Source organism: Pelodiscus sinensis, chromosome 18 (assembly GCF_049634645.1).
Source record: "Pelodiscus sinensis isolate JC-2024 chromosome 18, ASM4963464v1, whole genome shotgun sequence".
NCBI lineage: Eukaryota > Metazoa > Chordata > Testudines > Trionychidae > Pelodiscus > Pelodiscus sinensis.
This window is the reverse complement of record NC_134728.1, coordinates 6,081,285-6,091,810: the sequence shown is the minus strand read 5'-3', so window position 1 is coordinate 6,091,810 and position 10,526 is coordinate 6,081,285. Positions and strand designations below refer to the sequence as shown.

General features: G+C 48.2%; 1 protein-coding gene across 4 annotated transcripts in view; it reads right to left on the bottom strand.

The window, feature by feature from the left end:
• Positions 1–1,704: 1,704 nt before the first annotated feature.
• KCNQ2 (potassium voltage-gated channel subfamily Q member 2) overlaps positions 1,705–10,526 on the bottom strand; it is a 164,736-nt gene continuing 155,914 nt past the window's right edge. For all 4 annotated transcript variants that reach the window (XM_075901038.1, XM_075901035.1, XM_075901036.1 and 1 more), the window contains one exon: positions 1,705–9,895. In XM_075901038.1, coding sequence (XP_075757153.1) covers positions 9,167–9,895 — 729 coding nt within the window. In that variant the 3' untranslated portion in view covers positions 1,705–9,166. The remainder of the gene's footprint in view (positions 9,896–10,526) is intronic.

Sequence of the window (10,526 nt, the reverse complement as noted above, 5' to 3'; positions counted from 1 at the left end):
GCAACTGCCCCCCAGACCCTCTTGCTACGCCACTTGTAACTGGCAGAGAATGTTCTCCTTACAGCCTGGGGAAGATGGTAAGATAGCTGTTAGTGTAAGTGTAACGTTGACAGGCGGGACTGAACCTGGGACCTTCGGTGCTTAGTGCATGAGTGCTTTAGTGCTAAAAGCTGCCAGGTTCTCAACTCAGGCTGTAGAGCAATCTCATTCTCTCTCTCTGTAAGTGGTCTCAATGCCGCTCAATGGAACAGTGAACCACACCCAGCAAGAGGGCAGAGTACATAAGTAACACCAAATATTCTACATTCCGCAGTCTGGTCCTAGAACAGAGGACCTCAAACTCCAGAGCAGATGCTAAGCCAATGAAGAGGACAGTGCCGGGTCACTGGCTGGCACAGAAGAGGCCAAACACCAAGAAGAGTTGTAATGACCATCATCTTGGACTAGGAACATTGACAAAAGCCCCAGTGGGGACAAACAGCTACTGGATTACTAGACTCACACTAGCGAAGGAATAATGCAGCAGTGAGAACAAAGGAGCGTGGTAAAACTTTAAGCACTGTCTCAGGAAGGGGTACTGTGATGCTGTGTGGGAAATAGCATCAAGACATTTAGTGGGTCTTAAGCACCTTTCAAGAACAGAACAGGAGAGTGGGATACAAGTCCACAGAAAGCAAATGGATAGAAGGTAAAAAAGCAATCAAATCTATGGTAGACATGGGTAACTTTTCAGAGTGGCCTTGCTTCCCTGGGCCCAATTTTAATTCCAAACATTTTTATTCTCATTTTCGTGTAAACAAGAGAGTTGGGAAAGCAGAGCGCTCTCCTGTCCTCTCGCAGTGAACTGGACAAGCACACAATATGCAGGGGCTGGTTCCGTGGTTTCAAGTTGCATCCACTAAAGTGGAGCTTCTGCCCTTTCATGTATATCCCCTGTGACGGACCGCCGCAGGTCCGCACTAGAGCGGGGGCCGCCGACGCCCCCTGGAGGCCGCCGGATGGACCGGCAGGCAGCCCTGGGAGCAGGGGAGAGCGGGCCAGGGAGGAAACCCCGCAGGGGGGGGCGGCTAACTCCCCGGCGGGGAAGGAGGGGCCAGGGACAGCCCCAGCTGAGGGGCGAGGAGCCCGAACGGCGCTCCGCTCGGCCAGAGCCGCGCGGAACCAACGTCAGGCTGGGACACCCCGGCCGTGACGTCAGCGGACGCCAGGACGCCCGGGGGGCAGAACGGGCGCCCCTGACGTCATCACCCAGGCCGTTTGAAAAGCGGCCCGGGGGAGCAGGACGAGGCGGCACTCAGGGGAGCTGCCGCCACCACCGCCGCCCCAGCCGCCAAGGGGAACCCCCCCCGCATTGGAGGAGAAGAGGGAACGACCCCGAACCCTCACAACGGCCGCGGGACGAGACCGGCGCCTCGGGCGGGGTAAATGACTGCGGGACCTCCCCCGTCAGGGAGGAGGGTAGCGGGGAGTGGAAGCAGCCCGGGGCGGGGGCCTTCTGGCGCCCGTGGACAGGCGCGTTACGGGGATAGACCCCGCCTGTCGTGGGAGGAACGTCCACTTCGTTCTCCCCCCACTTAGGGCCCCGGGCTGGGACCCGGTGGAGAGGGCGGGCCCGGGTCCCCCACATCCCCCCTCCCTACCACGAGACCCCAACCCCCGTAACCCCGCTGGGGTGACTAGCTAAAAGGGCCAGGACCCTCTCACTTGGACTGCCCCGACGGGGGCCCGACCTACAGACGGGCCGCCGGGGGCGACCTCGTCTCCTCACCTAGACCCTGGGCAGACTGGTACCCCGGGATAGCCCCGAGGAAACGGAACCACGAGTTCGCTGATCCCCGGTCCGGACTCGCGGCCGGGTGATCGCACTCAGACAGCTAGACGGCGGGTCTGCTGAACCCCCTTACCCCTCCGGGAGGGGGCGTTCGCACCCACACAGGCTGTCACATCCCCCTGTAGCCCTATTCCTCAATCCTTTCCCCACTCCTCCAAGTGGGATCGTCCCCAACTCCCTCTCCAGCACGCTCCTCTAATCACCGCTGCGTGAAAAGCACAAGATTTCACATACAGCCAGCCACCATTGTTTTTTCCATACACATATTTCTACGAACCTCGTCACCAGTGGTTGCACGACACATGTACGCACCCTTCCGACTCACATGGAATAGAACCAGAATTCATGGATGTTATATCAGCCATAAATAAATGATAGTATCAAAGACACTTGGTAGATTAGTGTTACCTAAAAACCCCCCCCAAAAACCCCAAAACCGATTGGGTTGTTAATTAACTTTTGACACCCTGTACAACGCATAACTCACAGCATGTTTCGGTTTTTTTTTTTTAAAAAGGTGTTGACATTGCTTTTTTAAACTCTATAATTCAGATACAGACATAAGAGTATCGATTTCTACTCATCACAGACAGCACGTGCTAGCAGGCAAACTTGAGAGTACGGTATGTGAGAGAGTCTGGAAAACACATTCATATGTTGCAAATGAACCCTCTGTCCTTCCTTAATTGAACTTGTAGGAGAGAGGCCACACTCTGAGGCTGTCTCTACACTGGGCCACTTATTCCGGAAAAGCAGCTGCTTTTCCGGAATAACTTGAAAGCTGTCTACACTGGCCGCTTGCTTTTCCGGAAAAGCAATGACGATCTACTGTAAAATTGTCAGTGCTTTTCCGGAAAAACTATGCTGCTCCTGTTCGGGCAAAAGTCCTTTTCCATAAAAACTATTCCGGAAAAGGGCCAGTGTAGACAGCACAGTAGTCTTTTCCGCAAAAAAGCCCCGATCGCGAAAATGACGATCGGGGCTTTTTTCCAGAAAAGTGCATCTACATTGGCCACGGACGCTTTTCCGGAAAAAGTGATTTTCCGGAAAAGCATCCTGCCAATGTAGACGCACTTTTTCCAGAAATACTTATAACGGAAAACTGTTCCGTTTTAAGCATTTCCGGAAAAGGGTGCCAGTGTAGACACAGCCTGGCTGATTAGTTACTGTATCAAAACGTTGCATATGTCTTTTCCCTCTAAACCTAAGGCAAGCAATATAGTGCCAATGAAGAATCAAATACAAGATACACTAACAATGCTTGTGTATTTATATTAATTCTTAAAAAAAACCCACTCACTAACATCCACCCTGACATTTGAAATAATGGTCAGGTTGCAATACAAAGTGGAGAAGTGAATGAGGATGACAGTAAAGGCAAGAGTTCTTTTGTCACACCACTGAGTAATAAAATGACCCCCCACAAAAATGGGACCAAGATGTAAAGGAGTGGGCTTCCATTTGAACGTCCGCCACATTATGATGTCACTGCCTTAGTGTTACTTACACCTAAGAGGGTTTTGTATCTGATTTCCTTGTTTCGTTTTTGTTAAACACAGTTTATAAGAGAGAAGGGAAAGGAAGAGTGATATGGATCTGGCTTTAACTGGCTGCCACTAATATAACCCAATGGAAAGTCAATGTGGAGAGGATTGCAGAGGCACTGAGGCTGGGCTCAAAAGTAGGGAGTGCTGCTAGTCTTTTCCCCACCCCGCATGCTACCTCTATCAGAAAAAGGCTGCAAGGGGGTGATTCAAAGTGGCAGTGCAGCGTGGAACCTGGGGCCAGCTGGGTACTCCCCAGCTGATCTCGGGCTACATGTGGTGCTGCTGTTTTGAAACTCCGCGGGGAGCATGAGGCCAGCAGGGGGACTGCTCGAGTCCCCCGCTGGTCCCCTGTTCCCTGCAACGCTTTTGCCTTTGAAATATAGCAACAGCCCTGGGGCTGCGGCTACACTTCAAAGGCGGAGGTGCCCTTCTCAACTAATCGAATAGTCGATTAATCTAAATTTAACAACCCTACTGGTTGGAAAGTGTTGTGGCCAGAACACTTGGAGATGTGCTCACTCCATGCATTCCTGGGGCAAGTCCATGGGCAAGGCTGATGCGAACATTTATAGAATCATGGAATGCTAGAACTGGAAGGGACCTTTGTCATGGTCTTATCTGGGGCAGCAGACATTGGGTAGGATCTCTCCAGGGCAGGGCATCAACCTCTTTGTGGGGATACATGGAACAGCTGCCATTGTTGAATAATACTTTTCTCCTTGGTTAAGAAGAGCAGTAATGGTGCTTGGACAACTGAAGACATGGGGATCATGGAATAGGGCATGTAAACGTAATTCAAAAAAATCCATTTGGGGATGGAACAAAGATGTGGAGCAACTCCCTTCTCTCTTGGGTAAACAGCATGCATTTTACATTGCATCCTCATATCTACATCAAGTATCACGACGCTTAAAATTTTTTGTTGGCCTTGTTATCATCAAATTCCTAACAAAATATAACAGCATGGCTCCAGTTAAAAACTCTGCTTAAATGACGTTAGGTTTCTGACCCCACTAAAAACCAAGTCATTCAAAATCGTAGAGCCAAATTCTGTCTTTGAAGCATGTGCTTATTTGTCAATAGTAACAGAGATGTAGCCGTGTTAGTCTGGTCTAGCTGAAACAAAAAACAGGACTAGGTAGCACTTTAAAGACTACTTTAAAGCGCTACATAGTCCTGTTTCGGATTTGTCACTGACTTTGCTTGGTACATATCTCAGGCTCACAGGTCTTGACTGCACTGGGAATTTACCCTGATCCAAGCCACTGAACTTGAAGTGTAGACATGAAGAGCCCTGATTTGCATTGGCACGGCTCACCTCTGCTTGAAGCAAGACTGAAATCAGGGCAAAATCTAAGCTGCTACCGAGTCATTATTGCAGGATGTAAAGTGGATGTTTCAGCCCCAACTTTAGATTCCCCTATTTGTTCCAAGGATGCTAGACATTTCAAAGCTATTTAAACATTTTAATGTATTTTATTTTTGTATTTCTACAGGTAAAAATCATTTTTAAATGTATAAATACACCTATTTATCATGTAAATAGAAATGACATCTCTGAAGATACCTGAATCAATGAACCTATGTTAAAAACATGTTTTTGTATACCTGATTAATTATGTGGTTTGCCTAACGACCTGCAATGGCTCTCTGGGTCAAACAATATGTTTCTCATTAATTTCCTTGACATTTTTCTGTGTAGAAATGACTGCTAAGAAGATGAGTCAGCAAGAAAATGCACATGCATTAAAGTTCTTTCCAAAACATTGGGAAATTCAGCATAGAGCTAGTACTCCCCTCTTCCATATCAAGGCTAATGTCTCCAAAGGCCTTCTCTGGATGGGGCTTGCGATGTCTACAACCTCAGTTGTCAGATGTGCATAAATTGTACAATTTGCATTCTAACTCGGACTCAGAACACCCCTAACTTCAATGTGGTTTCGTATCCAGGTTTTGGGGCTGGCCCATTACAAAGATGGGGGTCATATGCAACATTCAAATCAAGATCTGAGATCAGATATTTAAAACTTCCAAAGCTGCCTGGAGTTCAGACCCTAGGTTCTGTTTTAAGGGTATTTCTACTCCTCCTACATTCATGTGGACACAAACATGGCTTCGGTATGCCCAAAAGACACGGCTGCAAATACCACAGGTGCAGGTAAGAAAGCTTATTGGAACTTTGGCCCACAGCTTGTCCAGAACAGCCTCTTGAACTTGGAATTTCCGAGCTTGTGTCACAACTTAACATGTCTAAAACTAGCATCTGTTTCAGTGTACAGATATCAGCTAGCTAGCAACACAGAGGTAACACACACACTACACAGTGGCCAAGCAGCAGTGCAGAAGGGAGATTTACTCTGCATTTTTCATTAAACATCTTCATGGGAAGACACTATTTAGGAGCCAAAATTAAACTTTCTCTCCAAAAAAATTAATGTTTCTCACCCATCAAATTGAGAAACTAAGAAAATGCTGCATTACTGATGCTCCAGCAACTGCATATGCAACAGGAGTGGGGGAAGGACTGGAGACAGAAGGATCACATGAGGTGTTATGGGGAGGTTTGAACCACAGTGAGAAAAACTGAGAGTGAACGAGCAACAAAATCACCAATTAGGGCCAAATTCAATTCTAAATTATACCAGAGTTAGCCTGGAGGAAATCCACTGAAACCCAGCCATGAAGTTTTCTTTGCTGTGTGGATATACCCTGTTTACTTGCATGTGCAAAAAAAACCCAACACGTGTTCCTATAAACTGGGTAATTCTTTACAGCTGAATAGTCAGCTATGTATGCAAAGGTAGATTTTTGCATAATACCTGGAATCACCTGCAAATATCATGGATGCATTTTAGAGGCCCATTAGAAAATGTATCTCTGTGAGCCCCTTCGGCATTTGTTAACATTTTTGTGCCTTCCTATATGCACTTTTTTTTGCACCTGCTTGTGCAAAAGGCAGATTTAAACATTCATTTGCAGTAATATTAGCTGTAAAGAGAAACTACGAGCCACATCTTATGAAAGTCATACCAGGTGAGTTTAGAGGCAGTGTGGAAATAAGCTGCCCATCATAAATATGGATTTTAACATATGACAGATCCAAATTCAAAGCGCACACTCTTACCGAGATGAGGCGTATCGTACATTATTTGTAGTGAGATGTATCACAGAAGCGATGCAGGAATTCTGGAGCCCAACAAAGGCCTTCGTCAGGCCAAGAGGGGAAGAAAGAACTGCAGAATGCGAAGGAGGCTCTAGCTCTACAACGGTCCCTCTTCTCTATCCTTGGAGGCATGGACACATGGGAGCCCCTTAGAAGAGTAAGGGACCTCCCTCTCACTCACATAATGAGGATAACTGGATCTGAAGACAATGGAGCCTCCTTTCTCCGCACCACTCCCAGCCACACTGGTCCTGATGGGGTGCCTACAAGAATTCTTTTCCCTGCGGAAGCTGTCGAGACCCCCACCTGTTTGGGAGGGGCGTTCCTTCTCTGCTGGGTTAATCTCACAAACTCATCGATGTTCAGACCAGAAGGGGCTGGTATGAAGATCTAGTCTGGTGCACTTGGCAGACCACAGAGCCTCACCCATACACTCTTGCAGAACATCACCTCTGGATGAAGTCCCCAAATCTTGTTTTAAAGACTCCAATTTAGAGAGAACCCCATGGACTAGCACGGGGTTCCTGAACAAGAGCTGTAGGTTTCCCCCTGGGGAGGGGGAGTTGGTTTACAGCTGGCTGCTTGTGTGCACATCCACCGGCACCACTGAATTGTTCACCAATGTTGCTTAAATTGCTTGTTTCCCTCCTTAGCTTCTCCTAGTCACTAGGAGGGATGAATACATCAGGTCCCTCCTTTCACCACCAGCAGATCAACCTTGCAAAATGGAGGGCTTGTACCTGTATCAGGTGCAACAAGGCCAAAGGGAACTAGGGGCATGCTGTGTATTTGAAATATCACCCAAACTGGCCATTGACAGTGGCGGGGAGAGGAGGGAGGTTGGAGGAGAGAGGGACACAAATAGCTTGCACAGTCCTGACTCCACTGCAGTTTACCTCCTTCAGAACACACACACGGTGGTATAGGGCTCTAGTTAAATGGCTGGATTTAGCTGTGTAGCAGCCCTAACTGTGGATCCCATTATGCACCAGCAGATGTCCTATGACCCATCCCCTTGAGCGACCCCTGCAGGTCTGGGACAGTAAAGGATCACTTTGGGACTCTTTTGCCCCTTAAAGAAACTTTCTGCATCATCAAGTGTCTCCCAGTTTCATGCGCTAGTCACGATGCCGTGATCGTTATCTGGCTTTTTCAAGAGAGAGAAAAAAAACTAGAGAGACTTCCACCGTCAGCATGTATGGATAATCCAGCTCACAGGCATATAAAAATGCCAGCAGGAAACAAGGAAGCGCATCGTCAGTCAGCGTGAAGAGTCTATACAAAACAATGAAGATGATCTCAGGACAGCTTTGTGAGCCGGGGTGGTGTCGCGGAGGAAAGGACTTTGTTGAGAGTCTAGTGCATGCAAAAGCACCTAGGCCCAATGCGAGCAGTGTCCGAAATCGGCAATATTTTGAGTTACAGGGCCCAGCCACTGCTGGTGCTCTGGTTACCTGCTTTGCCACAGCCGAGGGACAATGGGATCTCGAGGGACGGGCTTCTCCCTGTGTCTTGTGGCTGAAGATCCACCATAGTGCCGCTGGCAATGCCAACAATTATGAGAGTAACTTGTCACTGCAACCACCTACTTGGAGGTATGGCTTCCCATTGTGGATGGTACATTATTAAATAAAATACACAGCTTAAATGTGAAACGTCTTGTTCTCCTTTCCTGTCTCTATCTCCTAGCTTATGGTATCCCGCCTTGCCTTCAAAGGTAAAAAAACATAAGAAAGGCCATGCTGGGTCAGACCAAAGGTTCATCTAGCCCAGTATCCTGACTTCCAACAGTAACCAATTCCAGGTGTCCCAGAGGGAATGAACAGAATAGTGATCCATCCCCTGTCGCTCATTCCCAGTTTATGGTAATCGGGACCTACCCTCCATTTTGTGTCTTTGACCTTCCTCTTCTACTTAACCCACATGACAAATTTAATGTGAAAATCATTCTGGTTCCAAACGGGTTCCTGCTAACATTCTAGCATGTCTCACCCTGACACCATACGTCTTTCTTAAGGCAGTATGGGAACGTAAATGTAACTCCAATTTGACAAGAGCCTGCCGAGGGCTTCATGTATTATATGGCAATTGTACCACATTCCCAAACGGCTAATGGCGATCACGTTCTGTAAATTCAAAAGTCGTCACTGTGTAACCTGGAATGCTTTACAAGACAGAGATAATCATGGATTCCTGTTAAAACGCCAAAGGATTTGACTGTGTAGTCACGCAGTGCTATAGCATGGTAATTATCATGTACAAGATTCATTCGGTTAACCACCCCCCCTCCAAAAAAAACCCTTGCCGGTGATATTTGTGCCCCGTATCCTAAAGGATTACCAAGAAACGTGGTTGCCTACCCTGAATTTTTATATCATTTCACCTAATTATCTTAGAAAGATAGTATGAAAGAAATTCAATGCTCAAACATATTGACCACGAGGGCCTCTTTCTACTGAATGCAGGCTCAGCATCTGTCCCCAGAATAAGACAATGTCCACAAGCTAAGTATGTTCCGGATTCACAAACCCTTAGCTGTAGCTCTCCTCCAGAAGTCCAACGTGGGGACAGCATGAGTGGGCGGCTGGCCAGACTCTGACTCAGTGCAGTCAATGGTCAGATGCTTCATTGTCTAGGGGCTGACCAGCCCATGTCACTGAAAGGTCCTTCACCCGTGGCGGACCTGGGGGGCGGGCCACAAGGTGTGCAGAGGTCAGAATCAGTGTCTGACTCTCCCTCCGCAATGTAGGGTCTGATTTTGGCACAGGGGGCCACCGCTGCATAGCAACCATTGTTCAGGACGTCCAAATTTTCTTTGGACTGGGAAATGCTAAATCCACTAAAGGAGCGCTCCAGCTCCTCGTGATCCACCGACGGGATGGAAATGGACGTGTCACTGTCTCTCAAGGCGCTGTCATGGTGTTTCGCTGTAATGTCTTCGTTCCTCATGTACTCGGCGCTGGCCCTGTTCCCGCTACTGTACGCGGACAAGGAGCGCTCGTGTGAAGGCGGGGGTGGGATTCTTACCAAAGAGCCCGGGTCTCCGACGGGGGAGGATCCATGGCTGTGCCGCTGATAAGGCTGGTGCTGCCAGGATGTGGATGGGGGACACGTGTTGGTTGGCGCGGGCGGGGCGGAGAAATTCTTTTGGCCCATCGAACTGGTGGACCTGATGATCTTGATGATGCAGCCGTTTTTGTCAATGTGCTCCCTGCTGTCTTCTGGACTGTGGTAGGGTGGCGCTGGGTCTGGCTCTTTGGACCCAAAATAGGCTTCGGTTTCCGTTGGTGGGATCCCCATCCGCTGCATGTAAATGTTCACTAGAAAGTCCAGCTTCTTCTCCATGGATAGAACCTGCAAAATGACACACAGTGCCCCGTGCTGGGTGAAGTCTGTGGAGGAATACCCTGCACACACAGAGCTCCACTCACATCCACGCTCGAACAGGGGTCTGAATTTACAGAGCTAGCCCCTTCCTCCACTGGCACAAACCTGACTTCCTTCAACTTTGAGAGAGCTGGGAGCCAGATCCAGTCTGAACTTTGGCTAGAGCCTCTCTGCTTTTAGGGAAGATGGATTTTTTTTTTAAGTTCTAGTGTCTGAAAATTGATGTTTTAACGTGTTGGTTTGCTTCTGCAGTGGCCTGTGTGTTTTCTTTCTGCACGCGTTAATGCTCGTGAAATGTGTCAGATTTCAGAGGGTCTGGAGAACCTCAGCTCTAGACCAGAGGTGCTTCGCACTTCACTGAGACAGGCCTCGCCTTAGGCTTAAAGTGCGTGTCTATGGGACTTCGGGTGAGCCTTGTGCTCAGGAGTGAAATTTACCTTGAACAAACTATGGATCCCGTGGCAATAAAAAAAAAATCACACCTACAGCATGACTTGAAGCTTAGAAAGGGAACATTTCAAAGGCCCCTTGGGGTCACTTTGGAACTGACATAAGGGCCTTTGAGACTTAAGCACCTAATGACTCTAATTCTGAATGT